Source organism: Ranitomeya variabilis, chromosome 4 (genome assembly GCF_051348905.1).
Source record: "Ranitomeya variabilis isolate aRanVar5 chromosome 4, aRanVar5.hap1, whole genome shotgun sequence".
In the NCBI taxonomy this organism is placed as follows: Eukaryota; Metazoa; Chordata; class Amphibia; order Anura; family Dendrobatidae; genus Ranitomeya; species Ranitomeya variabilis.
Genome location: NC_135235.1, coordinates 690,498,068 through 690,523,702, shown reverse-complemented (window position 1 = coordinate 690,523,702; position 25,635 = coordinate 690,498,068). Strand labels below are relative to the sequence as shown.

Sequence of the window (25,635 nt, the reverse complement as noted above, 5' to 3'; positions counted from 1 at the left end):
CCTTATACTCGTTCATCCCTACTCATCTCTAATTATGGCCACCACAACCTGCTGCACAAAATAAAACCCCTCACTCAGTATGGAGGCATTTACAGTCCACCACAACCCCAGTATATTGGCCCCTAACAGCCACACATTCAGTATGAGAGTCACAACAGCTCTTTTCTTAATATGATGCCCCCACAATTTCTGATATTTGATTAAAAGAAAAAAAAAAAAAAACACACACTACTCACCCAACCCAGTTCCTGAGGTGCGCTGCTCTGGTCTGTGCGGTGTGAGTACTGAGGCTCCATACTACAGGTGTGATGTAGTGACATCATTGTACCTGCAGTGCACGGAGTCTCAGGCTCAGAAGCGAAGGCTAAATGGTGGATCAGGAGCTTTCATCTCTGATTCACTAATCTACTCAACGGTATCGCCGTCACGGGAATGTGGATATCGCTGAAATTGTGATGATGGGAAGGAGAGGGTGAACAATACCACACCCCATGAGCCCTGTCTATTCATAGGCATCATACTGTAGCAACCGAGTGGGCTACTGTTTTGGATGATACACTCCTGCCTATCCAACTATCGTATATCTATATCTCATAGATCCTGGGTTCATTGGCATCTGCACCAAGAATGAGGCTAAGAGAGTATTTATTAATTAACTGCTGGTGGTCGGAGGTAGTCAGTGAGGTGGATGGTACCACATTTTACATGTAGGGCGCAGTACTGTGGGAACATTAAAAAGTGTGGGGAAGGCAGTACTGTGGGGACATTATACTGTGTGTGAGGGGGATGCCAGTCCTGTGTAAACATTGTCCTGTGTCTGTGGGAAACAACTACTGTGGGAACAAAATACTGTGTGTAGTGGGATGATGGTACTGTGGGAACTTTATAATGTGTGTGGAGATATGGTGGTACTATGAGAACATTATACTGTGTGTGGTGGGATGGAGGTACTGTAGGAACATTATACTGTGTGTGGGGGTATGGCAGTACTGTGAGAAGATTATACTGTGTGTGGGGGTATGGCAGTACTATGAGATTATACTGTGTGTGGTGGGATGGAGGTACTGTAGGAACATTATACTGTGTGTGGGGGTATGGCGGTACTATAATAAGATTATACTGTGTGTGTGGTGGGATGGAGGTACTGTAGGAACATTATACTGTGTGTGGGGGTATGGCGGTACTATGAGAACATTATACTGTGTGTGGTGGGATGGAGGTACTGTAGGAACATTATACTGTGTGTGGGGGTATGGCGGTAGTGTGAAAATACCTTCAATACCAGAGATGCGAGTACTGTAGAAACATTATACTGTGTGAGCGGCATCATATATATTGCATAAGGGGTGTAAAATGGTGTGTCATAAAAAAGAATCCTCAGGGCTGTGCTGCATTTGTACAAAAAGACTGCTATCTGCCGTCCAGACGGGACCATGTGAAATTAATGGGAAGGGCAGGGCCGTATTTGCCACTAGGCACTTGAGGGCACGTGCCTAGGGGGCAGGATGCGGGGGGGGGGGGCACACTTGGGCTAGGTGTTTCTTTTTCTTTTTTTTAAATAAAAGTCCGGGGTCAAGTGCCCGCCCCCCTCTCCTTCCCGCCCCCGGGGAGCCATGCACGCAGGGTGGGAGGATGGGGGAGCCATGCACGCAGGGTGGGAGGATGGGGGAGCCATGCACGCAGGGTGGGAGGATGGAGTATAAATACTGGGCCCTATAGGGGGGGGACACAGTGTAAGAGGACAGTGTGAAGAAGGGGCCGGTATAGAAAGGAGAGGTCAGTGTGAAGAGCATGTACCATAAGAGGGACAGTGTAGGGGTCATATTATGTGCAGACAATATAGTGAGGGGCAATTTTTTATTCAGGAGCATTATAATGACACTTGTATCTTTAAGGGCGTCATGTGGAGATTTTCTGCAAAAGAGCGGAGGAGATGGAAGTCTGCAGAGACAGCTGTGGATGAGAAAACAAATCATGGGGTCTGCACAAGATGAAGAAAAGGAGAACGACTCCAGAGATGACGTCATCTATAAGGTACCTGGATGTAAATGTTATTTGTGATACTGACTAACTCTCATGTTTTTATTTATATTAGGAGCATTAAAGGGGATCTCCAGGTTTGTGACGAGTCTGCAGTCATTCTTTGTGACTGCAGACTTCTGAATTCTCACAGTGCGCACTGCATGCTGTCAGAATTCTCTCATGCTGGGGATTTACATTAATGCGGTCACGTGCTGACTAGACATGTATGGCCTCCGTCAATGAAAATGAACTGAGTGAGGCCGGGCACGTCTGGTCGGAATGTGGTCAGAAGTATACAAATGACATGGTTGTGCTGACATGACCGTCCACCGGCCAGGGAGAATCCTAAAAGAGTGCAGTCAATTCGTTGTGAGAATTCAGAAGCTGCGATGTCAGGATTCAGCTCTGCAGGTTCCAGCAGTCATCACATGGACACTTCACTCACATGCGACTTTTACACTTATGGTCCTGTGACACCGAGCTTCTCTTCTGCTTCTCTCTTCTGCTTCTCTCAGTTTTTCACTGAACATTGAGAGCATTAGGGAGAGGAGCTCGTGGGCACATGACTGAGTGTGCAAATCGCATATGTCCTTGGCAGAGGGGGGGGGGGGCACCAAAATGAATTCTTGCCCCTGGTGCCAGAAACCCTAGATACACCTCTGTCGGTATGGTACTGCGAGCGGCGACTACCGGTCCGGTGGAGGGAGGTCTGTGCACAGGGAGTCAGGCAGGGGCTGAGGGTGTGCACATAGAGAATGGAGACCCGGAGACTGTCCGTCCTAGTCTACGCCATAGCCTGGAGCCCTCATTATATGTCAATGGAATATGTCAGTTAATAAATTGTTTTTTCTAAAGCTTTATAGTGTAGTTTTAGGTCAGAGGGATGGTCAGGGATGAGCTAGCAAGGTGCAGGGACAGGTAGTGATGGCTACTTGCGGACATGTGCGGCAATTGCGGTTTTGCACTTGCGGTGATACAAAAAACACTGCTAGCAGTGTTTTTTCCATTGCTACAAGTACCGCATTTGCCAGATCGCCGCAAAACCGCAAGTGCCGCACATGTCCGCAAGTCCCATAGGGAAAGAATGAGGCCGAACGCAGTGTTGCCGTAAGTGATCCATTACGCGGCAGATGCGGAAAAACTGCCGGATCTGCTGCAAAAGGCGACTTTCACATCAGCGATTTATGGCAAAGTACCTGCCGATATTGTCATACTCACCAATGGGGGAGGTAGCACTAAAAGTGCCTAGGGCAGCAGAAACTCTAAATATGGCCCTGGGGAAGAGGGAGGGTTTCAGGAAGAGTCTAGATGGTACCTGGTCAGGAGACCTTGATGACGCAGTTTACTGTTATTATAAAGGCCATAGCCCCAAAGCCAGAACAGATTTGGCGCCAAACAAAGGAAAGGGGTGCGGGGAAGAATCTGAGGTACCAGCTCATGGTAAAGTGCCCGAGGCAGCTGGTTGTGGGGCAGAACCCTGCTTACAGGGGCATAATGGGGGCATTACACTGTGTGGGGGCCAAGAAAGGGGCCCTGTACTAGGAGAACAATCCGTTTCCTCACTTCCTGTCTCCCATAGTTGGGTCCTATGTATCTATTACAGGAAACAGAACAAAAACGTTATGATTCTTATAAAGTGGCAACAACAACATCAAAAGAGTCTCAGTACAGAAGGGGTTAATGTCCCCCGCGCTCAGTAATGGGGAATCTCCAGCACCTACCTCCACCTGCAGAGCCGCACTCCACATATATGGCTGCTCTGTGCGCACAGGACCTGTGATGAGGTCACAGGAGGGGAGGAGTCAGGGGGTCATGTGATCAGGGGCCTCAGGGAATGATATCTGTAGTGAAGAAGGCCTCTACCGTGGAGTACGGCTCTGCAGGTCAGTTATGGGCATTCCGGCTCTTCTTGCTGCTACTTTTCACACTTTTCTCCCTCCAGTCCCTTCACTATAAAGCCTGGGCCTCATTATACAGCTGTACAGGAGCCTAGTGGAGGCTTTTTAGCCATTTCTCAGACTGTAGCTCCTGGGAACAGGCCCTCGCTCCAGTCCCTTCACTATAAAGTCTGGGCCTCATTATACAGCTGTACAGGGGCCTAGTGGAGGCTTTTCAGCCATTTCTCAGACTGTAGCTCCTGGGAACAGGCCCTCGCTCCAGTCCCTTCACTATAAAGTCTGGGCCTCATTATACAGCTGTACAGGAGCCTAGTGGAGGCTTTTTAGCCATTTCTCAGACTGTAGCTCCTGCGAGAAGGCCCTCTCTCTTCATCTGTATTGTGACTTGTGTTATTCTCTAATATTTGTGGTTTCTCCATTAGTCAGTGCTGTGACATCTGCCGGCGCTGGAGAACATTCTCATCAGTAAATCCTTGGAGACATTTTCCAGGCCGGAGTCACACTCAACATATAAATAATCAGTCCAATTTTGATGGCCAGGGATCGCACCAATGTTCTCCATTTGGTGATCCGTGTGTAATCTGTTTGCAATGCGATGATGCGATTTTCTCGCACCCATGTATCCGTATAACATCCGTATGGCTTTACATTTCTCACTGTTTTCCTCATTGAATTTAATGGGCTGAAGTGAGGAAAATGTGTGCGTATTTCTCGCAAGTCACACGGGTGGTCGGTGTGGTGTGCTATTTTTTCTCGCACCCATAGACTTTCATTGGCGAGACTCATCCGATATACACCTAAAATCGCAGCATGCTGAATACGCCCGAGAAAAAAAACGGTGATCTGAGTTCCCCCACAGACTAATACTGGTCCGAGTGCTATGCGATGTTTTATCTCTATTATGCGGTAGTGTGACTCCAGCCTTACAGAGTAACTCTGATCTCTGCACCGCACATATGCTGGTTACAGGATGGAAGAAAAGCAGATTACAGAGGAAAATGAGTTTATTTCACCTGAAACAAAAATGTCTACAGGTCCTTCTCAAAAAATTAGCATATAGTGTTAAATTTCATTATTTACCATAATGTAATGATTACAATTAAACTTTCATATATTATAGATTCATTATCCACCAACTGAAATTTGTCAGGTCTTTTATTGTTTTAATACTGATGATTTTGGCATACAACTCCTGATAACCCAAAAAACCTGTCTCAATAAATTAGCATATTTCACCCGTCCAATCAAATAAAAGTGTTTTTTAATAACAAACAAAAAAACCATCAAATAATAATGTTCAGTTATGCACTCAATACTTGGTCGGGAATCCTTTGGCAGAAATGACTGCTTCAATGCGGCGTGGCATGGAGGCAATCAGCCTGTGACACTGCTGAGATGTTATGGAGGCCCAGGATGCTTCAATAGCGGCCTTAAGCTCATCCAGAGTGTTGGGTCTTGCGTCTCTCAACTTTCTCTTCACAATATCCCACAGATTCTCTATGGGGTTCAGGTCAGGAGAGTTGGCAGGCCAATTGAGCACAGTAATACCATGGTCAGTAAACCATTTACCAGTGGTTTTGGCACTGTGAGCAGGTGCCAGGTCGTGCTGAAAAATGAAATCTTCATCTCCATAAAGCATTTCAGCCGATGGAAGCATGAAGTGCTCCAAAATCTCCTGATAGCTAGCTGCATTGACCCTGCCCTTGATGAAACACAGTGGACCAACACCAGCAGCTGACATGGCACCCCACACCATCACTGACTGTGGGTACTTGACACTGGACTTCAGGCATTTTGGCATTTCCTTCTCCCCAGTCTTCCTCCAGACTCTGGCACCTTGATTTCCGAATGACATGCAAAATTTGCTTTCATCAGAAAAAAGTACTTGGGACCACTTAGCAACAGTCCAGTGCTGCTTCTCTGTAGCCCAGGTCAGGCACTTCTGCCGCTGTTTATGGTTCAAAAGTGGCTTGACCTGGGGAAATGCTGAAATGCTTTATGGAGATGAAGATTTCATTTTTCAGCACGACCTGGCACCTGCTCACAGTGCCAAAACCACTGGTAAATGGTTTACTGACCATGGTATTACTGTGCTCAATTGGCCTGCCAACTCTCCTGACCTGAACCCCATAGAGAATCTGTGGGATATTGTGAAGAGAAAGTTGAGAGACGCAAGACCCAACACTCTGGATGAGCTTAAGGCCGCTATTGAAGCATCCTGGGCCTCCATAACATCTCAGCAGTGTCACAGGCTGATTGCCTCCATGCCACGCCGCATTGAAGCAGTCATTTCTGCCAAAGGATTCCCGACCAAGTATTGAGTGCATAACTGAACATTATTATTTGATGTTTTTTTTGTTTGTTATTAAAAAAAACACTTTTATTTGATTGGACGGGTGAAATATGCTAATTTATTGAGACAGGTTTTTTGGGTTATCAGGAGTTGTATGCCAAAATCATCAGTATTAAAACAATAAAAGACCTGACAAATTTCAGTTGGTGCATAATGAATCTATAATATATGAAAGTTTAATTGTAATCATTACATTATGGTAAATAATGAAATTTTACACTATATGCTAATTTTTTGAGAAGGACCTGTAAATGCTCACAACTTTCCCTGCTGGTTGTGCACAGCACTACAATTCCCAGCAAGTCATATGGCTGCAGCACTGGTTAGGCTACGTTCACATTTGCGTTGTGCGCCGCAGCGTCGGCGCCGCAACGCACAATGCAAACAAACGCATGCACAACGCTGCGTTTTGCGCCGCATGCGTCCTTTTTTTGATTGATTTTGGATGCAGCAAAAATGCAACTTGCTGCGTCCTCTGCGCCCGGATGCGGGTGACGCATGCGGTGCAAAACGCAAGTGCGACGCATGTCCATGCGCCCCCATGTTAAATATAGGGGCGCATGACGCATGCGGCGACGCTGCGGCGCCGACCGCAAATGTGAACGTAGACTAACATCCTGACTTTAGTGACAGTGAAGTTCTAGTAATGATCATTGAGACAGTATTGCCTGTAGAGCAGGTTTACAGAGGTGTCCACGACTTTACCATCGATGGCCTTAGGCTGGAGTCACACATAACGAATAAAAATTGGTCCGTTTTTCATGCACGAGAATCGCATCAATGTTCCCTAACAGTGATCATTATGTCATCCGTGTGCAATGCGAGGATGCAATTTTTTTTTTTTTTTTTAAGTATTCGGCCCCCTGGAACTTTTCAACCTTTTCCCACATATCATGCTTCAAACATAAAGATATGAAATGTACATTTTTGGTGAAGCATCAACAACAAGTGGAACACAATTGTGAAGTTGAACTACATTTATTGGTTATTTTAAATTTTTGTGGAAATTCAAAAACTGAAAAGTGGGGCGTGCAATATTATTCGGCCCCTTTAACTTAATACTTTAACATAGTTAGTAAGGCCGAAAAAAGACATTTGTCCATCCAGTTCAGCCTATATTCCATCATAATAAATCCCCCAGATCTACGTCCTTCTACAGAACCTAATAATTGTATGATACAATATTGTTCTGCTCCAGGAAGACATCCAGGCCTCTCTTGAACCCTTCGACTGAGTTCGCCATCACCACCTCCTCAGGCAAGCAATTCCAGATTCTCACTGCCCTAACAGTAAAGAATCCTCTTCTATGTTGGTGGAAAAACCTTCTCTCCTCCAGACGCAAAGAATGCCCCCTTGTGCCCGTCACCTTCCTTGGTATAAACAGATCCTCAGCGAGATATTTGTATTGTCCCCTTATACACTTATACATGGTTATTAGATCGCCCCTCAGTCGTCATTTTTCTAGACTAAATAATCCTAATTTCGCTAATCTATCTGGGTATTGTAGTTCTCCCATCCCCTTTATTAATTTTGTTGCCCTCCTTTGTACTCTCTCTAGTTCCATTATATCCTTCCTGAGCACCGGTGCCCAAAACTGGACACAGTACTCCATGTGCGGTCTAACTAGGGATTTGTACAGAGGCAGTATAATGCTCTCATCATGTGTATCCAGACCTCTTTTAATGCACCCCATGATCCTGTTTGCCTTGGCAGCTGCTGCCTGGCACTGGCTGCTCCAGGTAAGTTTATCATTAACTAGGATCCCCAAGTCCTTCTCCATGTGAGATTTACCCAGTGGTTTCCCGTTCAGTGTGTAATGGTGATATTGATTCCTTCTTCCCATGTGTATAACCTTACATTTATCATTGTTAAACCTCATCTGCCACCTTTCAGCCCAAGTTTCCAACTTATCCAGATCCATCTGTAGCAGAATACTATCTTCTCTTGTATTAACTGCTTTACATAGTTTTGTATCATCTGCAAATATCAATATTTTACTGTGTAAACCTTCTACCAGATCATTAATGAATATGTTGAAGAGAACAGGTCCCAATACCGACCCCTGCGGTACCCCACTGGTCACAGCGACCCAGTTAGAAACTATACCATTTATAACCACCCTCTGCTTTCTATCACTAAGCCAGTTACTAACCCATTTACACACATTTTCCCCCAGACCAAGCATTCTCATTTTGTGTACCAACATCTTGTGCGGCACGGTATCAAACGCTTTGGAAAAATCGAGATATACCACGTCCAATGACTCACTGTGGTCCAGCCTATAGCTTACCTCTTCATAAAAACTGATTAGATTGGTTTGAGCGATTTCTCATAAACCCATGCTGATATGGAGTTAAACAGTTATTTTCATTGAGATAATCCAGAATAACATCCTTCAGAAACCCTTCAAATATTTTACCAACAGTAGAGGTTAGACTTACTGGCCTATAATTTCCAGGTTCACTTTTAGAGCCCTTTTTGAATATTGGCACCACATTTGCTATGCACCAGTCCTGCGGAACAGACCCCGTCGCTATAGAGTCCCTAAAAATAAGAAATAATGGTTTATCTATTACATTACTTAGTTCTCTTAGTACTCGTGGGTGTATGCCATCCGGACCCGGAGATTTATCTATTTTAATCTTATTTAGCCGGTTTCGCACCTCTTCTTGGGTTAGATTGGTGACTAGTGTTGAGCATTCCGATACCGCAAGTATCGGGTATCGGCCGATACTTGCGGTATCGGAATTCCGATACCGGGATTCCGATACTTGCCGCGTATCGGATACCGGAATCGGAAGTTCCAAGATTCAAAATTCAGAAATTCAGCCAATGAGAATGATTCCAAGTGTGGGCACATCCTGTTTAGCATGGAGGGCATGAAAGTACTGGCAAGGCTGTGATTGGCTGCTGAAATGATGTCATGATGCAGTTTAAAAGTCGCTGGCGCCATTTTGCGATCACTCTGCTGTGAATTCAGTTAGTGACAGGACGCTGTTTGCTGACTGAGGGACAGTTTAGAGATAGTGATTTGCTTCTTTGTGCTTTCCAAAGGCTAATTTAGCAACCGCTGTGTTCACCTACTATTCACCTTGCTTTTGCCTTGTAGCGCTGTTTTCACAGCAATCTGCAAGGTCTGTGTGTGTGTGTGTGTGTGAGTGCAGCCCACTCTCTAGTCTGAGTGCAGCCACATAGGCCATCCATAGCTGGTTGTATTCAGTTCAGGGAGGGTGGTTCATTGCCTCATACTGTTCTTTTTTTTTTTTTTTTTTTTCAAGTAGTGTAGTCTGCTGCTAATTTATTCAAAAAATTCCTATTAGTGTCTTTCCACCCGTCTCCAGCTAATTTGTGGAAAAACACTACATAGGATAACGTAGAGGAGGGTTTTTGGGCCTTGCAGCGCCGTTTACGGCTGTCTGCACGGTCTCCGTGTGACTGCAGCTCGCCCTGTAGTCTGTGAGCAGCCGTAGCCTGGTTGTCTCCAGCTCAGGGTTGTTCACTGCGTCATACCGCCAAATCAATTTTCATTTTGTTTTAAGTAGTGCAGGCTGCTGCACATTTTTTCAAAAAAATCCTATTAGTGTCTTTCCACCCGTCTCCAGCTAATTTGTGGAAAAACACTACATAGGATAACATAGAGGAGGGTTTTTGGGCCTTGCAGCGCCGTTTACGGCTGTCTGCACAGTCTCCGTGTGACTGCAGCTCGCCCTGTAGTCTGTGAGCAGCCATAGCCTGGTTGTCTCCAGCTCAGGGTTGTTCACTGCGTCATACCGCCAAATCAATTTTCATTTTTTTTTCAAGTAGTGTAGTCTGCTGCTAATTTATTCAAAAAAATCCTATTAGTGTCTTTCCACCCGTCTCCAGCTAATTTGTGGAAAAACACTACATAGGATAACTTAGAGGAGGGTTTTTGGGCCTTGCAGCGCCGTTTACGGCTGTCTGCACGGTCTCCGTGTGACTGCAGCTCTATCTGTTGTCAGTTCAGCCCCCAAAAAATAAATAAATAATAAAGTTCACCAAACACACCAGTTACACCACTTTACATTTGTGTAGGCCACATTAGCTCATATTAAAGTCTAGTCCACACTTTAGAAAATTAGTGTTTCTTATACCTGTTAGGAGGAGTTGCTCAGGAATAAGCACACAAATCCGTTAGTACTTTTCTGCTTATCTTTATCAGTCAACCAAGATGAAGAAGGCAGTGAGTAAGGCATGTGGGCGTGGGAGCCGTCGCGGAGCAGGGAGGGGACGTGGGGATTCTGTGCCTGCTGCGGGCACCGGTGACTCCTCAGCACCCACTTTCACCAGGCAACAGTCATTCATGCGTAGCTTTATGTCAGAGCGCCGTACACCGCTGCTGCGTGAAGAACAAATTGAAGCTGTTGTCGGATGGATGGCAGCTAATGCATCAACTTCCATTAGTGCCACATCCTCTCAGACACAGAGCACTGGAGAGCAGCCATCTGTCTCTTCACCACCTGCCAAATTGCCCAGGCAGACAGAGAGCCCAGGACAGGAGCCGTCTCTACTTCTGTTCTCTGAATCTCTTGGCTTGGAAACAGGGGGCCAGCCAAGCAGCATTGGAGAAATGGAAGAAGAGGCAGGGTGCAGTGATGCCCAACAGCTTTTTCTGTCTTCCTCTGAAGAGGCGGGTGGGCCAGTGGCTCCGGTCACCACATCGCAGGCCGCATCAGCTGATGATGACACTCAGGTGCCACTTACTGGTGCGTGCTCTGCTGCTGAGACTACCCAGGAGGAGCAGTTGGGGGCAGAGGGTAGTGTAGATGATGAGGTCCTCGACCCATCTTGGCGTGAGGGACAGGAAGGTGGTGGGAGCAGCTCTGAGGAAGAGATTCCCCGTACGGCCCAAAGAGGGAGAGGGAGGGGGAAGACTGCGGATCCTGCAGCCTCCGCTTTGGCACCCGTTAGGAGCATGTCTCTTCCAAAAGCCAAAAAGGGCGCTCCCAAGACTTGCAGTGCCTGGTCCTTTTTTGACACAGTTGCAGATGACATTTGCTATGTCAGATGCAACGTGTGTCATCAAAAAGTCAAAAGAGGTCGAAATGTCAGCAACCTCAATACCTCCAACATGTGGAAACATGTGCGCAACAGGCACCCGGCGGAGTTAGAAAAACACACTGAAGAGGTAGGCCAACCAACAGCGGCAGCTACCACCTCTTCAGCTCGTGTTGCCTCTTCCTCTAGCTCACACGCAGCTGGTTCGGCTTCCTCCCAGGATCGCCGTGGAAGAACCTCTGGCCCTGTTGTCCAGAGACCCGCTGTAATTCCACCCGCAGCGCCACTTTCCCAGTCATCCACACACTCCCAGCCCAGTCTACAGCCATCGGTAGTACAGGCATGGGAGAAAAGGCGGCCTTTCTCGTCAAACCACCCACGAGCACAGGCTCTGACTGCAGGCATTGCCAAACTTCTGTCACTGGAAATGCTGTCACTCAGGCTGGTGGAGACTGACAGCTTCCGTGACTTGATGTCATTGGCAGTCCCACAGTACAATGTGCCCAGCCGCTTTTACTTCAGCAGGCAAGCCGGCCCTGCCCTGCACAAGCATGTGGAGGGACACATAAAACACGCGCTACTGAACGCCGTCAGTAGCAAGGTCCACCTCACCACCGATGCGTGGACCAGTCAACATGGACAGGGGCGATACCTTTCCCTCACTGCCCATTGGGTTAATGTTGTTGAGCCAGGTACAGACCGTGCGAGTGGCGCAGGACGTGTCCTGCCCACTCCAAGGATTGCAGGAATCCATTCTGTACGCATTGACTCCTCCTCTTACACCAGTTCCTCAGAATCATCGCTGCAGGAGCCGTCACAGTCCACCTCCACATGGACCCGTGATGAACGTGTACCTGTTACGACCGACATGAGCACAGCCGTGGCCAAACGTCAACAGGCCGTCTTGAAATTAATTTTTTTGGGGAATCGTAGCCACACAGCGCAGGAGCTCTGGAATGCCATCAAGCAGGAGAGCGATGTGTGGTTTGTGCCAGCGAATCTCCAGCCAGGCATGGTAGTGTGTGATAATGGCCGAAATCTGGTGGCAACTCTGGGCCTCGGCAACCTCACTCACATCCCATGTCTGGCACATGTGCTCAATTTGGTCGTGCAGAGCTTTTTGAGGGACTATCCGGATCTTGATGCACTGCTGCACAAGGTCCGCCTAGAGTGTGCTCACTTGCGGCGTTCCAGCACGGCAAAAGCGCGCATTGCGGCTCTGCAGCGCCGACACCGCCTGCCGGAACATCGCATCATATGTGACCTACCTACCAGGTGGAATTCCACGTTACATATGTTGGAGCGGTTGTGTGAGCAGCAGCAAGCTGTAATGGAGTACCAGCTGCTTCAGGCGCAAAAAAGTCGCAGTCAGCGCCGTACAGACTTCACAACCACAGAGTGGGCCACTATGAATGACGTCTGCCAGGTTTTGCGTCCCTTTGATTATTCCACGCGGATGGCGAGTGCAGATGATGCACTAGTCAGCATGACTGTCCCCCTTATCTGCCTGCTTGAAAAATCACTGCAAGCGCTAAGGGATGATGTTGTGGAAGAGGTGGAGGATGAGGATTCACCATTTCCATCATCTTCTGGACAGTCAGCGCCACGTGGTTCCTCACAAACGCGTAGGCAGGGGACAGTTTGTGAGGAGGATGAGGAGGAGTCAATGGAGGAGGAAGACATCCGTCCAGAGGAGGGAGTTACCGAATTGTCCAGTACTCAGTGTGTACAGCGAGGGTGGGGTGATGACGAGCGGGCAGAGATCACGCCTCCAGCAGGGGACAGCGGTTCTTGGGCAGTTGGCAGTCTGCAGCACATGGTGGATTACATGCTGCAGTGCCTGAGAAACGACCGCCGCATCGCCCACATTCTCAACATGTCTGATTATTGGGTGTTCACCCTCCTCGATCCTCGCTACCGGGACAACGTAGAAAGCCTCATCACACCGTTGAACCGGGAGCGAAAAATGCGGGAGTACCAAGACACACTGGTCAATTCCATCATCTTCTCCATTCCAACTGAGAGAAGTGCTGCTACTGCATTCCAAAGCAGCTCAGTGCGTCCAGGCAGTGGTGGAGGCTCTGCACAAAGAGGGAGCAGAAGCAGTGCCTCTGCCCAAGGCAAGACCAGTATGGCCGAACTGTGGCACAGTTTTCTGTGCCCGCCACAAAAGTCTACACCATCACAGACGGCTCCAGTCAGCAGGAGGCAACGGTTCCGTCAGATGGTGACAGACTACATGTCTTGCCCTCTTGCTGTACTCCCAGACGGCTCTTCCCCTTTCAAGTTTTGGGTCTCAAAGCTGGATACATGGCCAGAGCTAAGCCAGTATGCATTGGAGGTGCTGTCTTGCCCTGCGGCCAGTGTATTATCGGAACGTGTCTTTAGTGCTGCAGGTGGTGTACTAACTGACCGTCGCATGCGACTATCCTCCGATAACGTTGACCGGCTTACTTTCCTGAAAATGAACAAGGCCTGGATCTCGCAGGAATTTGCCACTCCTCCTCCTGATTAACTAATTAGGTCACTGTATACGTTATCCAGGTCTCCTGTTGTGTTCATCTTTCTACCACCTGAACTTAAATTCCTGGGCTCCAACACCGCCAGTTGAGGCTCAGAAGTGCCGTCTGCACAGTCAAAACATACGACCCAGTGTTATTGGGTTTCAGTAACGTCAGCTGATCCCCAGCTGTGTAGCCAGCAATGTGTCATGCGACCGCCACGCTGACACAACAACTGAAATGTAAGGGAATCTGTCCCCCCCCCCCCCCCAAGGCGTTTGTTACTGAAAGAGCCACCTTGTGCAGCAGTAATGCTGCACAAGGAAAAAGGTAGCTATTTTGGTTTTGCTCCTTGCACACGCAAAACATAACACTTATAAAATGTGTCCACTGATACCGTAAAACCGTCCCGGAGGTGGGACTTTCCTTCGTAATATGACGCAGCACAGCCGTCATTCCTACCCCCCCGGCGCCGCGCCCCGGCTCATCAGCGTTGTTTGATTCCGTCCCGGAGCCTGCGCTGTTATGTTATCCCGTGGCCAGGCACACTTAGCGCTGCCCGTCTTCTGGCATCATTTGGTGTCAGGCTGGCTGCGCCTGTGCGGCCGCGCTGGCCGAGAGCCCGCCTCGCAGTGTCTTCTGATTTAATCCCACTGGGGGCCTGGGATCCATGGACATGCGCAGTGCATATCTGAACCTCCACCTCTCACTCATCTCCCTATGGCTTCTTCAGACTGTTCGGTGTCAGCTGGTCCCTAATAGCATGCCACGGCCGTGACACCGCACAGTCTTAAGAAGCCATAGGGAGGGGAGTGAGATGTTCAGATATGCACTGCGCATGTCCATGGATCCCAGGCCCCCAGTGGGATTAAATCAGAAGACACTGCGAGGCGGGCTCTCGGCCAGCGCGGCCGCACAGGCGCAGCCAGCCTGACACCAAATGATGTCAGAAGATGGGCAGCGCTAAGTGTGCCTGGCCACGGGATAACATAACAGCGCAGGCTCCGGGACGGAATCAAACAACGCTGAGGAGCCGGGGCACGGCGGCGGGGGGGTAGGAATGACGGCTGTGCTGCGTCATATTACGAAGGAAAGTCCCACCTCCGGGACGGTTTCACGGCTTCAGGGGACACATTTTATAAGTGTTTAGTTCTGTGTTTGCAAGGAGCATGATGAAAAGAGCCACCTTTTCCTTTTGCATCTTTTGTGCTGCACAAGCTGGCTCTTTCAGCTACAAACGCCTTGGGGGGGGGGTTAAAGGTTCCCTTTCGACTTTCTCAGGCTTCGGCCTACATTGTGTTCCTCTGCTTTTCCACCTGCCCCTGGGCTCCAACACCGCCAGTTGCCGTCCAGAAGTGCTGTACGCACAGTCAACAGTCGCTCCTCTGTTATTGGGGTTCAGTAACGTCAGCTGTTCCCCTGCTGTGTGTGTGGCAATCCTTCCTACCTCCTCCAACCTCCTCCAACCTCCTCCTCCTCCACCTGTCCCTGGGCTCCAACACCGCCAGTTGCCGTCCAGAAGTGCTGTACGCACAGTCAACAGTCGCTCCTCTGTTATTGGGGTTCAGTAACGTCAGCTGTTCTCCTGCTGTGTGTGGGGCAATCCCTCCTACCTCCTCCAACCTCCTCCTCCTCCACCTGTCCCTGGGCTCCAACACCGCCAGTTGCCGTCCAGAAGTGCTGTACGCACAGTCAACAGTCGCTCCTCTGTTATTGGGGTTCAGTAACGTCAGCTGTTCCCCTGCTGTGTGTGTGGCAATCCTTCCTACCTCCTCCAACCTCCTCCAACCTCCTCCTCCTCCACCTGTCCCTGGGCTCCAACACCGCCAGTTGCCATCCAGAAGTGCTGTACGCACAGTCAACAGTCCCTCCTCTGTTATTGGGGTTCAGTAACGTCAGCTGTTCCCCTGCTGTGTGTGTGGCAATCCCTCCTACCTCCTCCAACCTCCTCCACCTGCCCCTGGGCTCCAACACCGCCAGTTGCCGTCCAGAAGTGCTGTACGCACAGTCAACAGTCCCTCCTCTGTTATTGGGGTTCAGTAACGTCAGCTGTTCCCCTGCTGTGTGTGTGGCAATCCCTCCTACCTCCTCCTCCTCCACCTGTCCCTGGGCTCCAACACCGCCAGTTGCCGTCCAGAAGTGCTGTACGCACAGTCAACAGTCCCTCCTCTGTTATTGGGGTTCAGTAACGTCAGCTGTTCCCCTGCTGTGTGTGTGGCAATCCCTCCTACCTCCTCCAACCTCCTCCTCCTCCACCTGTCCCTGGGCTCCAACACCGCCAGTTGCCGTCCAGAAGTGCTGTACGCACAGAGCCAAACACCTCGCCAATGTGTTAGTGGGGTTCAGCACCGCCAGCTGTTCCCCTGCTGTGTATACGGCAACGTGTACTGCGACCGCCACGCAGCCACAACAAGTTAAATTTAAGGGAACCTGTCCCCCCCCAGGCGTTTGTTACTGAAGGAGCCACCTTGTGCAGCAGTAATGATGCAAAGGGAAAAAGTGCCTCTTTTCGTGGTGCTCCTTGCAGATGCTGAACCTAACACTTATGAAATGTGTATCCTCACAGCGTTCAACCGTCCGGTAGGTGGAACTTTCCTTTGTCATGTGACGCAGCACAGCCGTCATTTTTACCCCCTTGGCGCCGTGCGCCGCCTCCTCGGCGTTGTTTGAATCTGTCCCGGAGCCTGCGCTGTTAGGTTAGCCCTTGGCCATGCACACATTTTGCGCTGCCCGTCTTCTGACATCATTTGCTGTCAGGCTGGCTGCGCATGTGCGGGTGCGCTGTCCGAGATTCAGCCTCGCGGTGTCGTCTAATGTAATCCCAACGCGGGCCTGGGATCCGTGGCCATGCGCAGTGCATATCCTCGCCTCTCACTCCCCTCCCTACGGCTTCTAAAGACTGTTCGGTGTCAGCTGATCCCTAATAGCATGCCACGGCCGTGACACCGCACAGTCTGAAGAAGCCGTAGGGAGGGGAGTGAGAGGCGAGGATATGCACTGCGCATGGCCACGGATCCCAGGCCCGCGGTGGGATTACATTAGACGACACCGCGAGGCTGAATCTCGGACAGCGCACCCGCACAGGCGCAGCAAGCCTGACAGCAAATGTCAGAAGACGGGCAGCGCAAAATGTGTGCATGGCCAAGGGCCAACCTAACAGCGCAGGCTCCGGGACAGATTCAAACAACGCTGAGGAGGCGGCGCACGGCGCCAAGGGGGTAAAAATTACGGCTGTGCTGCGTCACATGACAAAGGAAAGTTCCACCTACCGGACGGTTGAACGCTGTGAGGGGACACATTTCATAAGTGTTAGGTTCAGCATCTGCAAGGACCATAATTAAAAGAGCTAAGTTTACCTTTTCCAGCATTAGTGCTGTACACGATGGCTCTTCCAGCTACAAACGCCTGGGGGGGGGGGTTAAAGGTTTCCTTTCAACTTGCTCCAGTGCAGGCTTCGGCCTACACTCCGCTCCCCCTGCTCCTCTTGCTGACCCTGGGCTCTAACACCGCCAGTTGGGTCCCAGATGTGCTAGCTGCACAGAGAAAAACACCTCGCCAATGTGTCAGTGGGGTTCAGCACCGCCAGCTGTTCCCCTGCTGTGCAGCCGGCAACGTGTCCTGCAACTGCCACGCAGGCACAACAGACCCAAAAGCTGCCGCCAGTGCAGGCTTCGGCCTACACTCTGCTCCATCTCCTCCTCCTGCTGACCCCGGGCTCTAACACCGCCAGTTGGGGCCCGGTACTGCTAGCTGCACAGAGAAAAACACCAGCCAATGTGTCACTGGGGTTCAGCACCGCCAGCTGTTCCCCTGCTGTGCAGCCGGCAACGTGTCCTGCAACTGCCACGCAGGCACAACAGACCCAAAAGCTGCCGCCAGTGCAGGCTTCGGCCTACACTCTGCTCCATCTCCTCCTCCTGCTGACCCCGGGCTCTAACACCGCCAGTTGGGGCCCGGTACTGCTAGCTGCACAGAGAAAAACACCAGCCAATGTGTCAGTGGGGTTCAGCACCGCCAGCTGTTCCCCTGCTGTGCAGCCGGCATCGTGTCCTGCAAAAGCCACGCAGACACCAGAACTGAAATTGAAGGGAACCTGTCCCCCCTCCCCCAGGCGTTTTTACGTTATCCAGCCACCTTGTACAGCGGTAATGCTGCATGTGTGCAAGGTGGCTCATAAACGTATTCTCCTCGCACATGTGGAACTGAAAACACGTCTGAAATGTGTCCTCTGTGTGACCATTTAACCGTCCCGGTGGTGTGACTTTCCTTTGTAATGACACGCTGCAACCCCCTTGGTAGCGCTGCCCGTCTTCTGGCATCATTGTTTGGCTGGCTGCGCCTCTGCGGCCGCCCTGACCCACACAACGCCCCTCGGTGTCTTATTTATTGGGACTGCGAGGGTGTGATTGATGGGCATGATCAGTGCATCAGTTCGCCTGTCCCTCCTCTCCTTCCGCCTTCTTCGGACTGTGCGGCTTCATGGCCGTGGCATGCGATAAGGGATCAGATGACGCCGCACAGTCTGAAGCGGGTGTAAGGACCCGAGTGTGAGAGGCGAACATATGTGCTGCGCCAGGCCCTGAATCCCAGCCCCGCAGTGTTTTAACAATGTTAAGACACTGCGGGGCTGGGATTCATGGTCATCGCGAACCGCACCGGCCGACATTAAATGATGCCAGAAGATGGGCAGCGCTAACAGCGCTAGGCCAGGGGATAACACGACAGCGCAGACTCCTGTACAGCAAATAACAACGCTCAGGAGGCTGCACCCAGCACCAAGGTGGGATTCTTGACATCTGTGCTGCGTCTCATTACAAAGGGAACTCGCGCCTCCAACACAGTTTGACTGTATAAAGGGCTAAATGTTATACGTGTTTCATTCAGCGTGTGCAAGGAGCCAAATTAAAAGAGCAACCTTTGACTTGTGCAGCACTACTGCTGCATAAGCTGTGGCTCTTCTACTTTGTAACCCCTGAGGGGGGGTTAAAGGTTACCTTTGAAATTGGTTCAATTAGGCTTCGGCCTACACTCTGCTCCCCCTGCAGAGCCCGGGCTCCAACACCGCCAGTTGGGGCCCGGTACTGCTAGCTGCACAGAGAAAAACACCTCGCCAATGTGTCAGTGGGGTTCAGCACCGCCAGCTGTTCCCCTGCTGTGCAGCCGGCAACGTGTCCTGCAACTGCCACGCAGGCACAACAGACCCAAAAGCTGCCGCCAGTGCAGGCTTCGGCCTACACTCTGCTCCATCTCCCCCTCCTGCTGACCCCGGGCTCTAACACCGCCAGTTGGGGCCCGGTACTGCTAGCTGCACAGAGAAAAACACCAGCCAATGTGTCACTGGGGTTCAGCACCGCCAGCTGTTCCCCTGCTGTGCAGCCGGCAACGTGTCCTGCAACTGCCACGCAGGCACAACAGACCCAAAAGCTGCCGCCAGTGCAGGCTTCGGCCTACACTCTGCTCCATCTCCTCCTCCTGCTGACCCCGGGCTCTAACACCGCCAGTTGGGGCCCGGTACTGCTAGCTGCACAGAGAAAAACACCAGCCAATGTGTCAGTGGGGTTCAGCACCGCCAGCTGTTCCCCTGCTGTGCAGCCGGCATCGTGTCCTGCAAAAGCCACGCAGACACCAGAACTGAAATTGAAGGGAACCTGTCCCCCCTCCCCCAGGCGTTTTTACGTTATCCAGCCACCTTGTACAGCGGTAATGCTGCATGTGTGCAAGGTGGCTCATAAACGTATTCTCCTCGCACATGTGGAACTGAAAACACGTCTGAAATGTGTCCTCTGTGTGACCATTTAACCGTCCCGGTGGTGTGACTTTCCTTTGTAATGACACGCTGCAACCCCCTTGGTAGCGCTGCCCGTCTTCTGGCATCATTGTTTGGCTGGCTGCGCCTCTGCGGCCGCCCTGACCCACACAACGCCCCTCGGTGTCTTATTTATTGGGACTGCGAGGGTGTGATTGATGGGCATGATCAGTGCATCAGTTCGCCTGTCCCTCCTCTCCTTCCGCCTTCTTCGGACTGTGCGGCTTCATGGCCGTGGCATGCGATAAGGGATCAGATGACGCCGCACAGTCTGAAGCGGGTGTAAGGACCCGAGTGTGAGAGGCGAACATATGTGCTGCGCCAGGCCCTGAATCCCAGCCCCGCAGTGTTTTAACAATGTTAAGACACTGCGGGGCTGGGATTCATGGTCATCGCGAACCGCACCGGCCGACATTAAATGATGCCAGAAGATGGGCAGCGCTAACAGCGCTAGGCCAGGGGATAACACGACAGCGCAGACTCCTGTACAGCAAATAACAACGCTCAGGAGGCTGCACCCAGCACCAAGGTGGGATTCTTGACATCTGTGCTGCGTCTCATTACAAAGGGAACTCGCGCCTCCAACACAGTTTGACTGTATAAAGGGCTAAATGTTATACGTGTTTCATTCAGCGTGTGCAAGGAGCCAAATTAAAAGAGCAACCTTTGACTTGTGCAGCACTACTGCTGCATAAGCTGTGGCTCTTCTACTTTGTAACCCCTGAGGGGGGGTTAAAGGTTACCTTTGAAATTGGTTCAATTAGGCTTCGGCCTACACTCTGCTCCCCCTGCAGAGCCCGGGCTCCAACACCGCCAGTTGGGGCCCGGTACTGCTAGCTGCACAGAGAAAAACACCTCGCCAATGTGTCAGTGGGGTTCAGCACCGCCAGCTGTTCCCCTGCTGTGCAGCCGGCAACGTGTCCTGCAACTGCCACGCAGGCACAACAGACCCAAAAGCTGCCGCCAGTGCAGGCTTCGGCCTACACTCTGCTCCATCTCCTCCTCCTGCTGACCCCGGGCTCTAACACCGCCAGTTGGGGCCCGGTACTGCTAGCTGCACAGAGAAAAACACCAGCCAATGTGTCACTGGGGTTCAGCACCGCCAGCTGTTCCCCTGCTGTGCAGCCGGCATCGTGTCCTGCAAAAGCCACGCAGACACTTGCTCTTGTACCTTCTGCTCCCCATCCTGGTTCCAGTACCGTCAGCTGGTTCCGGGCAGAGCCTTTGGCTTAGGTGCCTCCCTCTGGGTATCCGAGTTCCACCAACGTCAGGTGGTCCTTGGTAGTGCTTTCAGGCACGGGTACCTCCTGCTTAGTAACCGGGTTCCAGTAACGTCAGCTGGTCCTCGGTAGTTCCATTGGCTCTTGGACCTTCGGGTAGCCATCCGAGTTCCAGTTCCATCAGCTGGTTCTCGGCATTTTCTCAGCCTTCTTGTACCTTCTGCTACATTTCCAAGTTCAAGAGACTAAACACGATGACCCGGAAGACCACCCCTAAGATGACGACGACACCAGAGACGACAACCACCGTGATGACGACGACCCTGGAGACGATGACCCTGAAGACCACCCCGATGACGACCACCCCGGAGACCACCCCGATGACGACGACCCCGGAGACGACGACCCTGGAGACGACGACGACCTGGAAGACCGAGAAGCAGAAGAACAAGAGGCTGCAGAACAAAGAGCAGAAGGACATTAAGCATAACACTAAATATCAGAGCAAAAAATATTATCTAAATTATAAGCAGAAGAAGACTAAGCAGTGTATGGGGGTGAGTCCGTTCCTCCTCGTGGTGCCCCTGGATAAAGCCTGATGCTGCAGGCCAAACTGAACGCGGACAAATGTAACTGTTTTGTGACAGGCAGAACGGAAGGTGTAATCTTCAAACTTTTATAGATAACAACTACGGGAATGCCTGTCACAAATAAGAATATGATGAAGAAGTAGAATATGATGAAGATAATAGTAAAATAAAAAGAATATGAACAATGTAACCCAAAAAATAATAGGTAGAAGATGAAGAAGAAGATGAATAAGGTGAAGAAGTTGATGTCAAAGAAGCTGATGATGAGGATAATGAAGAAGAAAGCGTGGGAGAAGTAAAAAAGAAGGTGAAGGGCGTGGAAGTAGTGAAACATCAATATCTGACATAGAAAGAATTTGACTGTTAATTTTTTTTTTTTTAACGCCGAACGTCATAAAAAAAAAAAAAAAATCCTGCTATTCTATTACATTGGGCTAAACCTCTGTGCCTTTAATATCTCCGCCACGTCCCCCAATACATCCTACATTATTCTTAGTTGTTTTCCTTCATGTAGAATGAACCTACAAGTTTATAAAGGGTTTATTTTAATTCCGATATTTTCGTCCCATTGACTTGCATTGGGATCGGGTATCGGTATCGGATTGGATCCGATATTTTAACGGTATCGGCCGATACTTTCCGATACCGATACTTTCCGATATCGGAAGGTATCGCTCAACACTATTGGTGACCCTTAATATAGGGTTTTCATTGTTTCTTGAGATTTCATCTAGCATTTCATTTTCCACCGTGAATACCGTGAATACTTTGTTGCGCCACCTTTTGTTGCGATTACAGCTGCAAGTCGCTTGGGGTATGTCTCTATCAGTTTTGTACATCGAGGGACTGAAATTCTTGCCCATTCTTCGTTGGCAAACAGCTTGAGCTCAGTGAGGTTTGATGGAGATCGTTTGTGAACAGCAGTTTTCAGCTCTTTCCACAGATTCTCGATTGGATTGAGGTCTGGACTTTGACTTGGCCATTCTAGGACCTGGATACGTTTATTTGTGAACCATTCCATTGTAGATTTTGCTTTGTTTGGGATCATTGTCTTGTTGGAAGACATATCTCCATCCCAGTCTCAGGTCTTTTGCAGACTCCCAACAGGTTTTCTTCAAGAATGGTCCTGTATTTGGCTCCAACCATCTTCCCTGTCCCTGCTGAAGAAAAGCAGGCCCAAACCATGATGCTGCCACCACCATGTTTGACAGTGGGGATGGGGTGTTCAGTGTGATGAGCTGTGTTGCGTTTACGCCACACATATCATTTGGTATTGTTGTCAAAAAGTTTTATTTTAGTTTCATCTGACCAGAGCACCTTCTTCCACATGTTTGGTGTGTCTCCAAGGTGACTTGTTGCAAACTTTAAACACTTTTTATGGATATCTTTGAGAAATGGCTTTCTTCTTGCCACTCTTCCATAAAGGCCAGATTTGTGCAGTGTACGACTGATTGTTGTCCTATGGACAGACTGTCCCACCTCAGCTGTAGATCTCTGCCGTTCATCCAGAGTGATCATGGGCCTCTTCGCTGCATCTCTGATCAGTCTTCTCCTTGTCTGAGATGAAAGTTTAGAGGGACGGCCGGGTCTTGGGAGATTTTCAGTGGTATGATACTCCTTCCATTTCAATATGATCGCTTGCACAGTGCTCCTTGGGATGTTTAAAGTTTTGGAAATCATTTTGTATCCAAATCCAGCTTTAAACTTCTCCACAACAGTATCACTGACCTGCCTGTTGTGTTCCTTGGTCTTCATGGTGCTCTCTGTGCTTCAAGCAGAATCCCGAGACTATCACAGAGCAGGTGCATTTATACGGAGACTTGATTACACACAGATGGATTATATTTATCATCATTAGGCATTTAGGACAACATTGGATCATTCAGAGATCCACAATGAACTTCTGGTGTAAGACGGCTGCACTGAAAGTAAAGGGGCCGAATAATATTGCCCACCCCACTTTTCAGTTTTTGAATTTCCACAAAAATGTAAAATAACAAATACATTTTGTTCAACTTCGCAATTGTGTTCCACTTGTTGATTCTTCACCAAAAATGTACATTTGGTATCTTCATGTTTGAAGCATGATATGTGGGAAAAGGTTGAAAAGTTCCAGTGCGCCGAATACTTTCGCAAGGCACTGCATATCTACTATATAATTGTCTAAGGGTCACTTCCGTCTGTCTGTCTGTCTGTCACGGATATTCATTGGTCGCGGCCTCTGTCTGTCATAGAAATCCAAGTCGCTTGATTGTCATGGCAAAACGCCCACAACCATTGCCACGACCAATCAGCGACAGCCATAGTCTGGCAGCGAAATGGCCACTGCTTTACTGCCCTGCAGTCAGCGCTAAGCGCTCACACAGGGTTAATGCCAGCGCTAACGGACCGCGGTGTAACGTACTCCGTTAACGCAGCTATTAAACCTGTGTGACCAACTTTTTACTATTGATGCAGCGTATGCAGCATCAATAGTAAAAAGATCTAATGTTACAAATAATAATAATAAAAAAGAAAAAGGTTATTCTCACCATCTGACGTCGCATGCTGTCCTCAGCAGCGCAAGCGGCAGGTTCCGGTGCCAACGGTGCTATGCGAGAAGGACCTGCCATGAGGTCATGTTCATGTGACCACGACGTCATCACAGGTCCTGCGCTCATACCAACCTGTGACCGGAAGCTGCCGCGTGCACCGCACACAGGCGCCAGGACTTCAAGGGTCCTTGAGTGAGTATATGTTTATTTTTTATTTTAAGTCTTTTTTTAACCACGCATATAGTGCCCACATTGCTATATACTACGTGTGCTGTGTTACATACTGCGTGGGCTCTGTTATATGCTACATCTCTGTGCTATATACTATGTAGCTGAGCAATATACAACGTGACTATGCAATATACTACGTGCTCTGTGTTATATACTACGTAGCTGTGCAATATAGTATGTGGCTGTGTCGGTTCTGTTATATACTACGTCGACTGTGCAATATACTGCGTGGCTCTGCTATATACTACGTAGCTATGCAATATACTACATGCCTCTACAATATACTAAGTGGCTATGTTATATACTACGTGGCTCTGCTATATACTACGTCGCTGACCAATATACCGCATAGCTGTGCAATACACTACGTGACTGTGTTATATACTACGTGCCTGTGCAATATACTACGTGGCTCTACAATATACTACGTAGCTATGAGAACACATAGAAAAAAATGATCATGCCCATATATTGGGAACACCTCAGATTATATAAAAGTCAAAAAAGCTTTATTGGCAGGAATGCACAGCACAAACAACAGTTTAAAACACTAAAATACAAACAGATACCTATACAAGAAACCATGCCCTAGTATAGGAGCAATGATGACTAGCACCTAGAGTCCCCTTCCCCCGTTCTTTTTCACACAGAAAATGATATGCAAATAATGTGCAAAAAAATGCAAGCTCACAAAATATGTGGAAAATACAAAAACTGGCTCCTAAGTAGTGAACCATACAGGTCTCAATATGCATATATCCAGACACAATGTGCAGATGAGAAATATATGTGCCTAAACCGATGTCACAGTACTTTATGGGTGCAAAAAGATGTTAGATAACATCCTTGCAAAGAAAATGTAATGCACAATGAACGAAGATAGGAAAACAGATGGGGACGGCAAAAAAATAAAGCATGCCAAAATCTGAGGATAAATATACCCAGATACCAAGAGTCCAGATATTTGGAGATGGAGCCAGCATAAGCAGAGGGGGAGAAGAACAGGTGCGGGTTGGATCCTAGTGTTTTTAACTGTTGTTTGTGCTGTGCATTCCTACCAATAAAGCTTTTTTGACTTTTAGATAATCTGAGGTGTTCCCAATATATGGGCATGATCCTTTTTTTTCTATATGTTCTCATGTTGTTTCCAAGCCCATGGTGAGCTCTCTGGCTGATTAATCAGTGTGTGGTGCCCCCCATATTTCTTATCAATACTACGTAGCTATGTTATACTACGTGGCTCTGCTATATACTACGTGGCTGACCAATATACTACGTGCCTGTACAATACACTACGTGGCTCTGTTATATACTACGTAGCTATGTTATATACTACGTCGGTTGTGTTATATACTACGTCACTGTGCAATATAGTACGTAGCCTGTGCTATATACTACCTACATATTCTAGAATACCCGATACGTTAGAATCGGGCCACCATCTAGTGTGTGTGTATATGTATG

At 49.2% G+C, this 25,635-nt stretch overlaps 2 protein-coding genes across 4 annotated transcripts in view; one reads left to right on the top strand and one right to left on the bottom strand.

Annotated features, from left to right (window-relative positions):
• LOC143767703 (gastrula zinc finger protein XlCGF66.1-like) overlaps window positions 1–3,785 on the bottom strand; it is an 86,038-nt gene extending 82,253 nt beyond the window's left edge. For both annotated transcript variants that reach the window (XM_077256210.1, XM_077256211.1), the window contains exon 1: window positions 3,744–3,785. In XM_077256210.1, the coding sequence (XP_077112325.1) occupies window positions 3,744–3,770 (27 nt within the window). In that variant the 5' untranslated portion in view covers window positions 3,771–3,785. The remainder of the gene's footprint in view (window positions 1–3,743) is intronic.
• A 13-nt stretch (window positions 3,786–3,798) lies between these two features.
• The window catches only part of LOC143767652 (uncharacterized), a 94,806-nt gene continuing 72,969 nt past the window's right edge, over window positions 3,799–25,635 (top strand). The window contains exon 1 of one of the 2 annotated variants that reach the window (XM_077256105.1): window positions 3,799–3,905. Coding sequence is in view for 1 of the 2 variants with exons in the window: in XM_077256106.1 (XP_077112221.1) it covers window positions 3,857–3,905 (49 nt within the window). In the remaining variant the exon portion in view is untranslated. The remainder of the gene's footprint in view (window positions 3,906–25,635) is intronic. The other variant, XM_077256106.1, reaches the window with a different exon arrangement.